Source organism: Homalodisca vitripennis, chromosome 3 (assembly GCF_021130785.1).
Source record: "Homalodisca vitripennis isolate AUS2020 chromosome 3, UT_GWSS_2.1, whole genome shotgun sequence".
In the NCBI taxonomy this organism is placed as follows: domain Eukaryota; kingdom Metazoa; phylum Arthropoda; class Insecta; order Hemiptera; family Cicadellidae; genus Homalodisca; species Homalodisca vitripennis.
The window spans coordinates 121,002,903-121,022,211 of record NC_060209.1 but is presented as its reverse complement, the minus strand read 5'-3'; the positions used below and the strand labels follow the sequence as shown (position 1 = coordinate 121,022,211).

General features: G+C 34.2%; 1 protein-coding gene across 1 annotated transcript in view; it reads left to right on the top strand.

Moving 5' to 3' along the window:
* LOC124358332 (receptor-type tyrosine-protein phosphatase H-like) overlaps positions 1-17,543 on the top strand; it is a 65,768-nt gene extending 48,225 nt beyond the window's left edge. The window contains exons 20-24 of the mRNA XM_046810633.1: positions 2,284-2,432; positions 2,536-2,677; positions 7,222-7,291; positions 8,915-8,947; positions 12,825-17,543. Coding sequence (XP_046666589.1) covers positions 2,284-2,432; positions 2,536-2,677; positions 7,222-7,291; positions 8,915-8,947; positions 12,825-12,889 — 459 coding nt within the window. The 3' untranslated portion in view covers positions 12,890-17,543. The remainder of the gene's footprint in view (positions 1-2,283; positions 2,433-2,535; positions 2,678-7,221; positions 7,292-8,914; positions 8,948-12,824) is intronic.
* The last annotated feature ends 1,766 nt before the right edge of the window (positions 17,544-19,309 follow it).

The window sequence follows — 19,309 nt, the reverse complement described above, 5'->3', positions numbered from 1 at the left end:
GGAAATACAATCAAGACAATTTGTTGCAGTCGACTGGTGTTGAACGTCCAAAACTTTCCCGGTATCATGCGTTGGAAATACAATCAAGACAATTTGTTGCAGTCGACTGGTGCTGAAAGTCCAAAACTTTCCCGGTATCATGTGTTGGAAATACAATCAATCAAGACAATTTGTTGCAGTCGACTGGTGCTGAAAGTCCAAAACTTTCCCCCGGTATCATGCGTTGGATACAAAATACAATCAAGACAATTTGTTGCAGTCGACTGGTGCTGAAAGTCCAAAACTTTCCCGGTATCATTTGTTGGAAATACAATGAAGACAATTTGTTGCAGTCAACTGGTGCTGAAAGTCCAAAACTTTCCCGGTATCATGTGTTGGAAATACAATCAAGACAATGTGTTGCAGTCGACTGGTGTTGAACGTCCAAAACTTTCCCGGTATCATGCGTTGGAAATACAATCAAGACAATTTGTTGCAGTCGACTGGTGCTGAAAGTCTAAAACTTTCCCGGTATTATGTGTTGGAAATACAATCAAGACAATTTGTTGCAGTCGACTGGTGCTGAAAGTCCAAAACTTTCCCGGTATCATGCGTTGGAAATACAATCAAGACAATTTGTTGCAGTCGACTGGTGCTGAAAGTCCAAAACTTTCCCGGTATCATTTGTTGGAAATACAATGAAGACAATTTGTTGCAGTCAACTGGTGCTGAAAGTCCAAAACTTTCCCGGTATCATGTGTTGGAAAATACAATCAAGACAATGTGTTGCAGTCGACTGGTGCTGAAAGTCCAAAACTTTCCCGGTATCATGTGTTGGAAATACAATCAAGACAATTTGTTGCAGTCGACTGGTGCTGAAAGTCCAAAACTTTCCCGGTATCATGCGTTGGAAATACAATCAAGACAATTTGTTGCAGTCGACTGGTGCTGAAAGTCCAAAACTTTCCCGGTATCATGTGTTGGAAATACAATCAAGACAATTTGTTGCAGTCGACTGGTGTTGAACGTCCAAAACTTTCCCGGTATCATGTGTTGGAAATACAATCAAGACAATTTGTTGGACTGGTGCTAAAAGTCCAAAAGCTTCCTCGTATCATGCGATAGAAGTTGCATCACTTCTGGCTGATTTATTGGATATTTCTCAAAAGGTTGATAACAGGAATTATTCTGCCACTGCTAGCATTGTGAAAGAGTCTTCATTCTGGCATTGATTTTAGTGCACATGACGAAAATATATTAAAAGCTTATAAACAAAACTCACCTTAAAATATATTCTGCTGGAAAATGACGTCTCTTGTTGTTTGATTTCATTGTGATGATAGTTAGTGACATCTCCATCATGGCCGCAAAAAGAGTTTATTGATTCCCCGGCACTCTTTGATGTTCATGTTCACACACCAAAATTTCGTGCTTTGAAATCTCACACCAGAAAAGGTTATATTTGAGGATTACTCTGTTTGTGCTTCATTTCACCAAATATAACTAGTGTAGAAGATGTAATTAAAACAACATTTTCCTCGCCACAGTGAGAAATTCTGGAACAAATCTCTCTTACTCTCTTGATTTCATCGCCCCAGAGAATTTTTTATAAGGTGGTGATATTTTACCAACTATATTTTTATTAAGTTTTCCATTCCAAGATGATAGAAAGAATTGTTGGAATGCACTGCTCGTGATGGTGAAAGAATGCTTATGTATTAGTATCTGCGGGTGAGGTGGTGAGACGAACCACATCACTTCCACGTACTGTTTGAACCAATAGGTAATCTAAATTTAACGGACTCAACTAAATATGTAAAACTAAAAGCAAAGATTTCTTTGCTATTCATGTAGAAGTCCTTGCGTAGGCAACCTGCATGCACTGAGGCGACATGTTGTTGGATTGCTGGGGGCTGCTGCTTTTATTCCTGTAATTAATTATTATATTTGTCTTTATTTTCAATGTTTAAGTGTTATTAATTTTAATTTTTAACTTAGGACGAAGTGTATTTTAATCTTTTAATAACATATAGAGATTAAAAAAATAGGATACCCAAACCTGAAACTCGAGTTATCAAGTGTGGCAATTGTAAGGTACTGTGACTATTTATAGCACCTAGCTACTTAAAGCAAAAAATACTAAAGTTATATCCATTTAAGCTATATACCGATTCAGTAATAAGAGGAACTAATTCAAACGCCAGCACTCATGTCTGCAACAGTGAACGTGATGAAGACAAAATATTTAAACAATCTTTGGGTCCGATGCATTTAACATATTACTGATTTTCAAACATGTTGTAGGGAGGTGTTGTATTGAAGATGAAACAGTTTAACTTCATTGGATGGCAACAATTTAGAGTTCCAGACTCACCAGACTTAATGGTGAAGTTCATCAATGCTGTGCAACACGTAAGCAAAGGCAAAGAACACTATATGGTCGTACACTGTTGGTAAGTAATCTTTGTAAATTTAAACTATGTATAAAATGATAAACATGAAACAGCTACACATATGTAGTTATATGTAGTTAGCATTTTGAATAAATGATTCTAGTGCAGGTGTTGGCAGAACTGGTACATTTATAGCCATTGACGCCCTAATGAGGTTGATACGCCAAAAGTGGAACTGCACCTTCAACATATTTGACCTAGTTCACAAAATGAGGCAACAGAGGTGTAAAATGGTGCAGACAGAGGTTAGTAAAACTATACAATGGATATGTATTGAATTTTATATGAATATGAAAGTTTAATATGATATTCAAGTTCAAGTTTTATATTAACTCTTTATTAAGGTAAATGTCTTCATAATTTCGTTTTACCAGTATAATTGCGTGTTTATTCAACCTTTTTCCATCCAAAGTAAAAACACGAACACCCACACGTAGTGATTTAATTTTTAACTTTAATTGTTAATTTATTTTGTACCGTTTTACTGGCACATGAGGGGTTAGCTTTGAAATTTAAATTTTTGTGAAGGTTCAAATAGGAAAAGAAAATCTTCTGAAATAAATAAAGTTCAAACTAAAATAAAACTTCTTCTTGAAAATAATTACTGGATTTAAAATTAAAATAAAAACTTCTTGATGACTTTTAAATTCAAACTTGTAATATATTCGTCACTCAAAAATGTACAAAGTTCTTACAGCTTGTCTTTTATTCAATTTTCAAATTCAAAACTTTCACACTCTAATCTGACCTGGCAATTCTTCACTTTAATTTATCTTCAAAATACAATTTTATTTTGTTACTAGTTTTCTTTACTTTACTTTAAAAATCACTTCTTTTCAGTGTTAGAGAAATAAAAAATTCTTCAGTGTTAGAGAATTAAACAATTCTTCAGTGTTAGAAAATTAAAATTTTACTTCTTTTCAGTGTTAGAGAATTCAAATTGCTGAAAGCATCTGTAACAACCACAAAACTCTTTTAGTATTTTTAAATAAAATTTTATGTACATGTGCTCACTGCACCAACAAGTTTTATATTGCACAGATCAAAATGACTAGTTCCTAAATTCCCAATAAATGTAATTTTTACAATATTTCTTTCCCCAAAACTATTCAAAATAACTAAGAATAAATATTGACTGCACTTCAGTTAAAAAGTTCACTTAGCCGCAGGTTCGATGACGATTAGCAAAAATAACTCTAAGCACTTTCAAAGACTTTACTCGTTACTGCTACTACTCATCAACTGAGACGGGAGGTACGGCACGTCTACCTCACCCCACCACTCAATTTCGTTATCAAACACTCCCATCTGCGATGCGCGCTTCGCTGATAGAAGCCTCTTTTGTACTGTCAAGTCCTTATCATTCTTCTGGGCCTACCCCTTCCACCGGTAATCCAGTAACACCAGAATTATTATTTAATACAATCGGTACAATTTTATAATGCATTGATAAAATACTGGGTTGTATTTCTTAATATAGTCTAGAGGAATACAGAGGTAGCAGTGGTACAACATGAGACATCGTTATAGTCCAGCACTATACATAGTCCGTATACTGTACATAGTTTTATTAAACAGTATACCGCGTTATATCTCTCAAGTGCACATGTTCAGAAAAAACATGGAAGTGTTAGAACTTATCTGCAGTCTTCTACATTTTAAGTTAAACAGATTTCACCAGTTGCAGTATTTTCACACACACACACACACACACACACACACACACACACACACACACACACACACACACACACACACACACACACACACACACACACACACACACACACACACACACACACACACACACACACACGAAACAAACAGTCTGTATTGTTTATTTATTAACATCTTTTATATCAGCACTTGATCTTCAAACAGTTTTATCAACACAAACGTTATACCGTATATTGAGAACACATTCCTACCTTCAGTTGCTATTTGTTCTGGTTAGTACAACATACAAGGAAATACAAAAGGAATTGTTATAGATTCAATTTGGAATGGATTTTATTCAATCGTATTTTGGTAGTAATAATATCAAACTAGTTATAATAATATACAAAGTATTTTAATAACCAAAGGATCACAGCCTCCCAACTGCTTTCGATACAAACGTAAATGTCTGACGAATTCATAGAATTTGATGTAGATTAGTATGAGCTGTTAATAGGACAAATTTTAGACTTGATTGCTTTTGGTCAAATTGTATGCAATTTAGGAACAGCGGTTTCCCATATAACAAATGCCCTACAAAACAACAAAAATGGTACAATATCCTTTGTGCCAAATGTTGCACTTATATGTATAAAATCGTTGGTTGTACTATGAAATAATTAAATTTAACGTAATATGTTAGAAACCATTAGGATGTTCCACGAGCTGAGGGTAGTGGCAATAGAAATTCAAATACCTACTGGAGCCAGAAAATGTTAGAGTTCAAGGACCCGGTGGATTCAGACTAAAACTACATTGATGCTTCACAGAGACCACAGATTCTATAGAATAAAGAGGATCTCAGTTCATAGATCAAGGCGGCCTGAGAGACCTTAAATCTTAAGGCTTAAGAGTTAACGCATAGAAATCTCAATTATTGACTTGAGAAGAATTCACCTTCAATTCCAGTCCTTGAGCTTTATTTCCATAATCGAAGAATTGATACTGGAAGAGATAGTAGCATCCAGGATCCAAAGTAGATTTATATTAATAAATATTTTAATATATCCTGTATTAAATTATTTTGTCATATTAAAATGTTTGAAAATAAAATTGAGGTATATTCCGATTATTAATGAAGTTTAGTTAAATACCAGTATTTTCTCCGAGCAAGATGTAATCTTTCAAGTCACCAGCCAAGTTATGATTTTCAATATGGTGAATTAGAGGGATTTCCAAAATGGCCGCTGGTCCACAACATTAAGAATAGTGTGACCCCAGTGACAAGTTTAGTTTTGAATGGTAAACGTGACAAGAGTGATGATCACCTGCTAATGCCAGTTTGAACTGACTACCGTAAAAAGTCCAACACAACATGCTTCAAGATTGCTGTACTGCTTATCATATTGATATGACTCTTGATCATCTTGCCAAAACCTGACATAGTTATATAATCCCTTTATTATATAATAAATTTATACAATTTTTACAAAATTTCACAACACTTATCAGTAATATTAACAACCTGTACAATCAGCCAAACAGAGACAGCCTGTCAAAGTCTGCTCCCTAAAAACAGTCCTGACTATTCTATTTGCTCTGACAATCAATCTAATCGTATTATCCGATCAGAGAAGACGGCCAAATCTCTTCACAGTTAGATTACAGACTACTATTATTACTTACTAAGAGGACTAAGCTAATCAAAATTTAACATCTATCAGGGCCTGCAGAATTAATAATGCAACCAGACGTAGACCTGTGTATAGCAATGATAGATTGCCGAAACTGAAGGCAACCGACTCAATCCTCTCATATTTCTTATAATCTTTATAAAGGCTACATTTCTTATTGTGGCTGCTTCAATAAAACTGATAAAAGTCTGAAAAAACTGACAAAGGATGAAGTAAATGCCTGGATATGTAACACTTGTAAGGACTCAGGACCCTGCAATACTATTTGTAGCAGCCCTCTACCAGAAACAATGTTTGTGGCCTTAGGGAAGTGACACTATTACTGCATACCGTACTTTGTTAGATCAGTCAACCGTGAAGCCATGCAAAATGAATCATTACAAAACAAGGTTCTTAAATAATTCCCTTAATCACAAAAGAAATCCAGACAGCTTTAAATCCGCACCAAAATATAAACCACCACCAAAGCAACACAAATAATTAACAATTACTGGAGTTAACAATTTACTGTAATAAAAAGACCAGCTTAGTTTTATTGACGAAACACGGGAATAAAAGGCAAAGCTGCAAACTGGTTTCAAGCTATCTGGCAGGAAGAAGACAAATGGTTGAACTAACATACACCAAATACCACACTACCCATATAGCAAAGTCACCTATACTCGGAATCAATAAAGGTGTATCCCAGGGCTCAGTGCAAGGACCAAACATTTCACCCTGCTGACCTATCACTTCTGAAGGTATCTTCAAAAATATGGGAAAGCAATGATGTGCGCAGATGAAACTGCACTCCTAGTTGCTGACAAACATTTTCATCCTTTATTACATACAACATGGCTAAGCAGTATTGTCAAAAAAGTATCTTGTACTTAAATGGGAAAAAACTAAATAATTGAAATTCGGAAACAGGACCACTGATCTGCCAGGGATAACAGGAATCTAACTAGAAACTGAAGCAAACTACATCGGAATTATAATTTATAGCGAACTCACTTAGGTATCATATGTAGACAATATTTTGTAGATAATTAAATACTAGCTTGTACTCACTCAAAAGGACAGCTTTTGACCTCTTCACTCAATAGATTCCTGTGACCTTGAAACAGCAAAAATAGCATACCACTCGCTATTTGAGTCTCATATTCGGTATAGACTTATAGTATGGGGAAACTCCTCTGCAAGGAATGTAAGTCAAGTCTTGGTATTACAGAAGAAAGCAGTGAGAACTTTAATAAGTCTAAATCAGTGTGACTCTTATCAGAGTGTCTTCCAAGAACTTATAATAACAAACAATACTGACTGTCACATCACTTTACATTCTTGAAGTGGTCAAACATGCATTAGACAGTATTAACATAGACTAGGAGATGCTTACCAATATAGCACTAGAACAACACAAACTTAAAAAAAAGTTGTGTACTAATTCTATTCCTTTTTAGGGCCAATACAGATACATCTACGAGTGTATAAAATACGCTTTGGAAAATCACAGATCACCTTTTCTGAAAGGTAAGTCATCATCTTGAGTGCCCAAAATTATCATACAAATAAATACACATTTATTTTCATAGATCACTTTAAGCTTATTTATACTTTAGGTTACATAACTTACTTACATACAAACCTGCTAATACAGATACATCTATGAGTGTATGAAATACGCTTTGGAAAATCACAGATCACCTTTTCTGAAAGGTAAGTCATCATCTTGAGTGCCCAAAATTATCATACAAATAAATACACATTTATTTTCATAGATCACTTTAAGCTTATTTATACTTTAGGTTACATAACATACTTACATACAAACCTGCTAAGTTACATGATTATTGTTTAAATCTATCTACTGTTTAACAGAAAAAGTAAGGAAACAAAAGTAATATTTAAAAATGTGGGATTATCTTGTTAGGCTATGCACCACAAAAAAAGAAACCTTAAGTTTAATGTAAAACGTTAAAATTACAAATATTAAAATCACGATAGCCACAATAAGTAAATATAACTATATTTTTATTGATACGGACTTGATATCACGCTTTTCGTATAGGGTGTAAACATTAATTAACGTAGTATTACTTTCGTTAAAACCTATGCAGTGAAAATCCTGAACCATAAATTTTAATCACTTTTCCAATTGTCTCTTAACAATTAAAGACTTCCCCATTTTACATGCAGTACTGCTCAAATTAATGTTTCGTCAAAATGAGTGTGCAAATACTGCTAGAAGACATTTGATATGTTGAGTAAATAGACAGACATTGTTTGTTAAACTTTTTGCACGAAACGTGTTACAACTGTTGCAGTGTATTCAAACAGAAAATGAATAATACATGTTATTGCGAATGTTGAGTATAGTACGAGGATTAACAACCATTTATTAATAATAGTTTAATTAAACAAATGTGCTCAAAATAAATGCTAAACTTTTTTATGTTAACTAATGACAAAATGACGTCATATGTGTAACTTACTGGAAGCGTAAACAGAAAGTTATATAACCATTTGTATGTCTACATATTATTGCAGTACACTCGGCATGTTTCTATTGTGATTATTCCACGTATTTTCTATTTGGAACCACTTTCATCAATAAATTGAATTTTTCATTTAGTTCTATCATTAACAAAACACACTTCTTAAAGTAAAGAGCCACGGTGGTTTTCCACTTCTCTTGTTTTAGAGATCCATGTTCCCAGAACTAATATTATAGTGTATAATGTAAAGTTGAGATATGTTGAAAATGCTATTGTTGACAATATATGAAAGTGGATGATGAATAGTTAATTTGTTTAAATTAATTACATACGTGTTGTGCATTGAAACTTACAAATACTATTACATTTGTGATTTTTAAATTAATCAATGCTTTCCTACCAACTCCAATAAAATAAGTCATCTCTCTTTTATCCTAGATAGCGTAGTCCTTTGAATGTTTGAAATGTTCAATGTTGACGTTTTAAGTAGTATGTGATGATAAATTGAACATTTTACGTAATTTATCTATATGGACAAATAAACTGGAAAAAAAATGTTGTAATGAGGTTTGGAGTGGGAGTAAACCAAAATAAAACTAGAAGAATCCGTTAATAAAAAACATATCTTGTGAAATAGTAATTGTTATATGTGTTTCAGTGAGAATGTATTTATTCAAGAGATCCCAGAAAGGTATGTAAAATATATTGTTAACGTCATACATACCATGTAGAGATAGACTAAGGAAAATGCTTATATCATAAACTTTAAAAGTGGTTATTATCAGTATACCAGCGTTTAATTGAATTTAAATTGCAAAAATGTGATAAAGATGTGTGAACGTTCTTATAATATTGCGCTTTTTATCACAATGCTAGAAATCTCTAGATATGATTACGACCTTCCTCAGCTGTTGGAGGTCTACGAAGAGTATTTTATTTAAGAGAGAGTCAAGTTATGTATCCTTTTAAGAAAAGTGTGGTCTGTAATTACAGTAATCAGGAACCAAGAGATGTTATAAGAGAGAACTCTCATAACTATCAGATGAACAAAAAACAAGGGACTTTGAGAGAAAACAGATCTGTCTTCCTGTTTTTATCCAATTATTATCGTAGTATTATTTTACAAAGTTTTCCCATTCAAGTTTCAATTAAATATGAGTTATAAATTAGTATGTTCTGAAATTTTACCACAAAAATAAAAGTATAAACAATAAACAGGTGCAAAGGTGAAATACGAAGGCTTAACTTGCATCTACACGTAACATTTTCTTGATTTGTTGTTTAGAGTTTCCTGTTGTGTTTTGTAGATGGCTCTTATAAAAGTGAAAACCCCTGAAGAATGACTTTTTTCCCACTATGATTAGATCTTATAGCGTTTGAAACAAAGTCAAGTTATAAAATTATCAGCAAAAATGGGTTTTTACAAATGTTATGTTACATGTTACAGTAATAGTTACTTACAGATACTCTACTGTTCTACAATTAACCTGTTATTGTATACAGGGTGACAATTAAGTTTGGAACCTCTTTTTTAATTTTTGAACCACAATAGAAAGAAATACCAAAGTTCACAAGTGCTTACTGGTGATAGTAACGCACACATCTGCCCAACTACCGACCAGATAATCCCTTTGGGGGACGGTCCACAAGGAGTCAGACAAAATTCCTTAATAGCAGCATTGGTCAAGTTTGGTATCAAATTAAAGGTCTTAATTAGCAGAGTACAATGCCGCAAACCGGACTTCAAAAGGTGGATTCATTCAGTAGTTATAGCTATTTGAATTTTAAAACAATTGAACAATGTAAATTATTAAGTATTACAAGTAAACACCAATTTTTAAGTACCCGTGATCAAAGTAAGTGTTCAAAATGTTCCCCTCCCATCATCTGACAATGTAGTAATCAAAGCCAGGAATCAATAATTATTACCAATAACACAACTACTGTTAGAATGTGAAAGTGGCAGATTGAGTCATACACAGCATCCACAGAAACTTAACATTTGGGCAGGTATTATAGGAAATCAAATTATGGGCCCATTATTTATCAGTGGTAATTTAAATGGTGACTCGTATCTAGCAATGCTCCAAAATGAGATAATTCCTGCACTACAAGCTGCTCTTGGTCGACAATTTCAAAGAATTTATTTCCAACAAGATGGCGCGCAACCACACTTTGCTCTCCTTGTTAGAGAATACTTGGATACAATATTCCTTCACAGATGGATTGGAAGACGTGGTGCAGTAGAGTGGCCTGCTCGTTCCCCTGATTTATCTCCGATGGATTTTTTTCTTTGGGGATACCTCAAAGATAAAGTTTATCGTACTAAGCCTCGAGATTTGGCGCACCTAAGAAATCCCATAGTCCAAGAAGCTCAAGATATTCCTCGTGACTACCTTCAAAATGCAGTGGATGGCTTTTACAACCGCCTAGGACATTGCCAGACGATGGGAGGGGAACATTTTGAACACTTACTTTGATCACAGGTACTTAAAAATTGGTGTTTACTTGTAATACTTAATAATTTACATCGTTCAACTGTTTTAAAATTCAAATAGCTATAACTACTGAATGAATCCACCTTTTGAAGACCGGTTTGCGGCATTGTACTCTGCTAAGTAAGACCTTTAATTTGATACCAAACTTGACCTATGCTGCTATTTAAGAATTTTGTCTGACTCCTTGTAGACCGTCCCCCAAAGGGATTATCTGGTCGGTAATTGGGCAGATGTGTGCGTTACTATCACCAGTAAGCACGTGTGAACTTTGGTATTTCTTTCTATTGTTGTTCAAAAATTAAAAAAGAGGTTCCAGACTTAATTGTCACCCTGTATATTATGTATTCAGACAATCTACTATATACCTTTTGAGTTTTAAAAGATGGATGACAACTAATATAAGACTCATAATACTCCCATAACTGTAAATAAATAACATTGTATTATAAAATTATACGCTTTACATAACGATCTATGGTAGAAAGGGTTGACTCAATTTGAATGCTGAACTTACTCCAGTTTACCTTCCTTTTATTTGCAGCGTCTCGTATCTGACGCTGTCTCAGACTCGACTCCTGGAATATGGAGTCACGTTCGCCTGAAGAGATTCAAACAAAGACGGCAACGAAGAAGCTCAAAACGAGACTTTACATAATTTCGACATCAGATACACCTAAACTACAAGATACAAAGCATAGTGTAATCTAGGTGAAGTGCTAGTCTCATTGTCTCATCAGGTGTACACTTGAGTGAACTACGATGTTTCTGAGACGATTTCTAAGCATGGTGGAACAAGCAGGTTTTCTACACATAACGTAGCTATGGTTGGAAGGATGGATTCAATTTCATTGTTTTATTTATTTATTTGTTTGCACCCTTTGGTATCTGACGGAACCTGAGGTGCACTACCATTGAATGAATATACGTGACTGACTACAGATAAAAGGTCAGAAGTATCAGAGAGTAAGGAGCTGTTACAGTTGGAGCATGAAGCTTGTCCTCAAAACCCTTGTGGACATATGTGATTGATTATTGCGAGGAAGTCAAAAATATCAGATCAGTTACATCTGGATGATCTGTCTAGTCCTCACTGTGTAGCAACTTAAGTACATTACTACTGACACTTAATTGTTTGCAGCGAGGAGGTCAGGAGGATCACATAGTAATAAGCTGATGCAGCTGGAGGATATGTCTTGTCCTCAAACTCTGCAGTAACATGAGTTGAACCACACTGATATATTATGTAATTGATTGCAGCGAGGAGGCCAGGAGGATCACATAGTAATAAGCTGATGCAGCTGGAGGATATGTCTTGTCCTCAAACTCTGCAGTAACATGAGTTGAACCACACTGACATATGTAATTGATTGCAGGAAGGAGGTCAGGAGGATCAGATAATAATGAGGTGATGCAGCTGGAGGATATGTCTTGTCCTCAAACTCTGCAGTAACATGAGTCGAACCACACTGATATATTATGTAATTGATTGCAGCGAGGAGGCCAGGAGGATCAGATAGTAATAAGCTGATGCAGCTGGAGGATATGTCTTGTCCTCAAACTCTGCAGTAACATGAGTCGAACCACACTGATATATTATGTAATTGATTGCAGCGAGGAGGCCAGGAGGATCACATAGTAATAAGCTGATGCAGCTGGAGGATATGTCTTGTCCTCAAACTCTGCAGTAACATGAGTTGAACTACACTGACATATGTAATTGATTGCAGGAAGTAGGTCAGGAGGATCAGATAATAATGAGCTGATGCAACTGGAGGATATGACTTGTCCTTAAACTCTGCAGTAACGTGAGTTGAACCACACTGACATATGCAATTGGTTGCAGGAAGGAGGTCAGGAGGATCAGATAGTAATAAGCTGATGCAGCTGGAGGATATGTCTTGTCCACTCTGCAGTAACGTGAGTTGAACCCCACTGACATATGCAATTGATTGCAGGAAGGAAGTCAGGAGGATCAGATAGTAATAAGCGGATGCAGCTCGAGGATATGTCTTGTCCTCAAACTCTGCAGCAACGTGAGTTTAACCACACTGACATATGCAATTATTGCAGGAAGGAGATCAGGAGAAACAGATGATAATGAGCTGATGCAGCTGGAGGATATATCTTGTCCTTAAACTCTGCAGTAATGTGAGTTGAACCACACTGACATATGCAATTGAATGCAGGAAGGAGGTCAGGAGGATCAGATAATAATGGGCTGATACAGCTGGAGGATATGTCCTGTTCTCAAAACCCACTAAGCAAACCATAAAGACATGGTGAAACAGCACTGAAGTTACTTACAACGCTGATGGTACATGATCTGTTTAAAGGAAGAAGATAATGTTATAAACGTCTATATTATAGCATGATATTTAATAATAGGCTGTAAACAGTTACCCCCAAAACATATACACTGTGAAAGACATTTTCCTGTATACATTTAAATGCATATGCTGAAGTAGACCCATTATATACATAATTTTAATTTAATTTTAAAATACAACACTAGAACTATAGTAAATTCACAAACGGTTTATCAAATTACACAGGAATATAAATATTGTTAACAATTATGTAGAATATTAATATCAAGTGTTCACACAATATCATATGAACAATAGGTTTAATATATTTACTTATTATTTACTATTTTTAGGATTACTTTATGAATATATAAGTTTTAATATGTGACTGTGTTCCATTAATATTTAGAGGTAACTTAATGTTTGAGTAACAGCATGCTCAATATACTTTTCTTGATTGGTGCTTCAACACTTTCTTGCCATTCATTTTATACTGCAAATCTTTAAAAAAATTACAAATCCATGTACATAACACTTTTGATTTGGTATCTCGTGACATGTTATTCTCCATAAAGTAAAACATTAACTTTCTTGAAAGGAAATTTCAACATCTACAATGCTGCTATGCATCATCTGTAAAAGAATAGCAACCACAATTTATCTAATTGGCACTGGCTTAACGTTGCTACTGAAAGTAATGTATGTAAAAATAATTAAAGACTCACATAAATAAAATTTAGTCTTCTTTTATTTTGTTGTACTGTAGTAAAATAGTGAAAAGTAAAACAAAACTCTACAGGAATGAAAGTAATAATCTTGATTGGCTGTCTAAAGAAACTATTGACATTACATGGAATAAAACCCGTGTACTAATACTAATGAATAATGTGCTTACAGGTAAAATTGCCCAAATGTTGTATCAAAACCATTTGGCTTTTGAGAGGGCAAGGACAATGTAATAGTTTAAAGTTACAAAAGATGGAATAATTTGCCCCTTTTATACATGTGAAAAATTGTAACTATAGGGTACAATGTATAAATATTGCTTATGTTCTTTTAGTTAACATTATTAGTGGGATCTTAAAAATAGGTACCGTAATTAATTATTGTTTTATCATGGAATACTATAGCTATATCAATTTCCACACATAACATGTACGCTACCAAAGGTTACGCGAACATTAAGTGGTGTGTCCAGCCTTAGACAATACCCCGCTAAATGAAGTAAAAGTATTAAATAAGGAAACATATTTCATAAGTTTTACATTAAAAACTTGATATTTCCGTACTATTCAATTGCTAGGAATATAAAATTACACGAATTTGGCTAAAATGTAATTACAAAATTTCATATACATTAATCATTGATATTCAGGCAATTTAATGTAACAAACAAGGCAACTTTATCTGCGGAAACTACTTTTTATCATTATAACTTCATATTATAATTCGAACACAATTTTTAATATTCTGTTCACTATGCTTTCTAATAAAGTTTTTTTCGTTGGAGATTGTGTGGAAGCTAAGACCTGCATTCATATTAATTTTATTGCTAGGAATATAATCGAATTTGTCTCCTCATTATGTATGTGGCAGTTGGTTTATTATACTATCCGAGAGTTTCTCATTTAAAATATTACAATTTGAGTCTTGATGTTTAAAATGTTTATATGTTTAATGTTCTCCTGAGTACGGAGTGTACGGCCTTTTTTAACATTTAAAAACATTTTCTAAATTATCATTAATTTTTCTCAGGGCGTTGCTGTTTTCAATAAGTTGCTGGGCAAAAGTTGACTTTATTTAACCATGAGTTGGACGATAATCTTTAAATCTGGTTTTAAGAGTCCGCTCAGATTGCCCGATGTGTATGTTGTTACAGTCACTAAATTTTTACATGTAGACACCAGTTCATTGTTTAGCTCGTGGTGATTGTTGTTATTCCTGTTCAGTATGTTACGTTGTTTTAAATGTCAAATGCATATGTACATAATGTGTATTAGGACTAATCAAACCCATATTTTTGTTAGTTGTAATTTAATTTTAAAGTACATTAGTATACATAAATTGTAATTATCATGACGTAGGTACGTTATTATTTGAGATTTTATCCTTTTTGTTTCAATAAATAGCTGATCATTTTTGCAAAGCTGTGCATTGTTGAACAGCTGAACGAATGTAAGCAGTTCTTGCGAGTGCAATATTTGATAATGTGTTGTCACAAGACAATTACTATTTAATATTCGAAACACATTTCGAAGGTGTATTGCATAACATTCGTTACCAGTTAATAATTCTTGTTTATTGAAGTCTTTGGTTTAGGAACGACGATAATCATAATGATACCGGAAAATCAATATCTTCAATTTCTCTTCGAGCACCTTGCATAAGCAGTAATGCTTTTGTTTCAAAAATTTCAAAATTTCATATTAACTATGCTCAAAGGATTGAATTAGCATTACCAAAAATACTTTGTTTCCTTTAAATACATGGAGGATAAACAAAACCGCCCTGTTCATCGATTCACACTGTACAAATGTTCACCATTGTTTCTGCGTGGATAGAATACGAACTTGCTTACCAGTATGGCTTATAAGTACAATTATAACTATATGTAGGAATATTATGTGTCATAGCCTCTTAGTCCTTACATAGGAAATGTATATAACATATTATTGCGATATTGAGTTGTAATAATTGGTACTAATCGTAAATATAATAAAATGTCTAATATAAACAAGTAGTAAAAAACAGTAACAAATAATAAAGTGCTATAAGTAAATAGCAAGCAAATTTTGTTGATGTGTATAAATATTCACCATTGTTTCTGTGTGGATAGAATACGAACTTGCTTACCAGTATGGCTTATAAGTACAATTATAACTATATGTAAGAATATCATGTATCATAGCCTCTTAGTCCTTACATAAGAAATGTATATAACATATTATTGCAATATTGAGTTGTAATAATTGGTACTAATCGTAAATATAATAAATGCATAATGTAAACAAGTAGTAAAAACAGTAACAAATAATAAAAGTGCTATATGTAACTAGCAAGCAAATTTGTTTGTTTTATCCTTGGTTTCTAGCCTGAAGAAGATATTCTGATACATAAAATATCAGCCAATTGAACATAATCTGTTCCCAATCACTGAATAATTAATTCTGGCTTGTAAAAAAACCTTAAAATTTTGTGTACATCAAAATGGATGTTTTATAAAAGTTTGAGTGTAAATCCAACAGGAGAGATAAGACTAAAGATAAACTAAATATGTAAATTATATATTTAAATGCTTATAATTATGATAAACCAGAATATTATCTTTACCTTTCTACAATAACCATCAAATAAAAGGGCTAGAAAACTAGCTCTTTCCATAATAGTAAAATGAAATGATATCAGAAGTTTAAAAATCAATCATTTGATTTGCTAAGCTTTATCAAAGGTTATCACTGGAGAACCTGGAAAATTGTCGTTTCTCTCTGTCCGTCCACACGGTATCTCGAAAATCAAATACCCTACAGACTTGAAACTTTTCTTGAAGCTTTAGTTCTATATGAGGAATACTGAGTTCAATTGTGTTGCATATTACTCGAAGGGATAGGTTTACACTATAATATTATGTATATATGAATTTTTATCAGTTGTTTATCCCTACATACTGGCAGGAATCAGGCTCAATCATACTACATATTTTATCACATTCAATTACTGCTTGGACTGAATTAAACATGGGATATTACACTTACTGGGAGACAGACAACTGTGTTATTTTATTCGGTAGTCCCTAAAGTAGGCTATGGCCAGGATGTCAATCTCCACTTAACATGGGTATTAGACCATATATTTCTTTCTATTAATGCTTAAAAGAACATTTCTGTAGGAAAACTTATAGATATCTCTTAAAAGTAGCACCTACTATAATAATTACACTTGTGTAATTTAATATCTAAGTTGCATATTGCTAATGTTACGTAACATGCGTCTTGCTATACCCACTATAACAAACAAGAAAATTTAAAAACCAATACAATACAAAATAAAAAAAATATTTTTGTGATACATTTCTATAACATCTGTATCTTATAAATTTTTCAAAATGTCCAAAAGTAACTTGGACCGGAGGAAATGGCCAGTCATAGTAATAAATACAATGACTCTACTTTTGCACGTGTTATAAAAATATTGTTTATTCTACGTTACCATTTAGGATACCCTATTTGTATTTGTTATCCAAGGTCAAGTTTATATTTCAATCGGTAATTTTTATTCTACTATTGTACAGTTATAAGAACACAATACGGACACATCTCATTCACAGATAGTTTCACATTATGTGTTTATTATTATACTATAAACTTAGATATAAACTTTTAATTCAAAGATTTTATCCTGTATGTTTTATTAATGTTTCTTCTATAGCTTAGTTTTGTTGCGAAATTGTCAGCAATTTGCACAATAAATAATTTCTTTTAATTTATTATTTTATTTTTATACTCCTGTAAAGCATGAAACCTGTTAACTGGCCTCCTGAGAGTTGACATTTTAAAATCACAGTATCAGATACTATTCACTGCCCACTAGGCCCGGACCTGCCGGAAAGTCACATTGACAATAGTCAGATGGCGATGACTGGCAAGTGTATGCTACCTTCACTACCCGTTCTCGTGTTGCTTTCTACAGGTGCACAGTTGCCGGAGTCTCTATCCGCCACATCGATATTCTGGCACCTTTCTCGTGTCACTCAGTTACAGGGATTTACTGTGTTTCCGGAGCCAGCTCCGAAGTGTCCTGACGGAGATGTAGTGACTTATGGGCAATAACGCCATCGTGACAATTTAGATGGTTCATGGGTTTCATATTCTCCGCATATTATATTTTTGCATAGACCATTTAGCTGTTGGCCGTGTCTGGTAAATAACCAATGTCCACAATAGGTACTCTTTCTTGTTTCATTATTTTTCAATTTTCATTATTTATTCTTATTTCTCTATTAATTAGTATAATAATGTCGGTGAAATAAATTCACCACTACGAAATTTGTATGTCTATTCGTCTTCACTAACCGAGTGACTTTCTCCACCACGGAAGACGCTGGTGATCTGTTAGTTTGGTTGATGGTACTGACATCATTAGAACTCGCCATTATTACTGCAATATCCTTATCTCCACGCGTTGTTCCATCTCTATGGAGTTGTTTAGAAAACACTGAAGAGGAGCGCCAGCGTTTGCACAAACAAACACATCTGAATTTTCAGATATTAGCACAATTTTTTTGACAAACGTTTTGCAAGGTACATACTAAATGTAATGTTTGCTGTCTTAACATATATCTAAAAGTTGAAACGTCAAATCAAATCAAACAAATCTTTAATTGGTCGCAACAATTTCTTCACATTGTATGGGAAACGTGATAATTATTTCTAAATTTTAAACTTTCATACCACACTACTACCACATTTAAACTTACATAATTTTTCATACATTCCAGTCTCATTCATCCTTCGCCAATCTCAACCCACTTCCAGCGCTGGAGTCAGTTATCGAATTGGGCGGTCTCCCAGTTAAACGCCAGAAACTCGTCAACGCTGTAGAATGCCTTTGACACCAGAAAGCGCTTAAGACGAGCTTTTGACGCCTTGGGCGTTTTGGCGTTTTTCATAGAATTTGGCAATCTGTTGATGAAATGAACAGATGCCTGCGAAGGCAAGTGCTCATAAACCAGCGTTCTGTGTCTTCCAGTTCGGTAGTTATTTTTGCCTCTAGTCTCATACCCGTGTATGTCACGTCCCCTGGTAAGCGCACATTTAGACAAACAGAACAAAGATGATTCTAAAGTGTAGAGACTGGGCAAAGTCAACAGTTGCAAAGTTTTGAATGCTGTCCTGCACGACTCTCTGAAATTCAACTTTGCGATAATACAAATCGCTTTTTTTATAATTTGGACACCCTCAGGAAATTATTGCCTGCACAGGCCCCCCAAAACACCATCCCATAGGAAAGGTGAGAGTGAATTATTAGCCCATAATATGCCGCAATCAATACCTGAGTGGGGCAATACCGGGCCAAGGATCTCAAAACATATATTCCTGAGGACAGTTTTGTACACACATGGTCAACGTGGTTATTCCATGTCAATCCTCGATCGAGGAGTATTCCAAGGAATTTTGCGGAGTAGACTTCTTCCAACATGGAATCTGCCAACATGACAGCTGACCCACATTGGGAGTCCACTGGGCGCAGTGC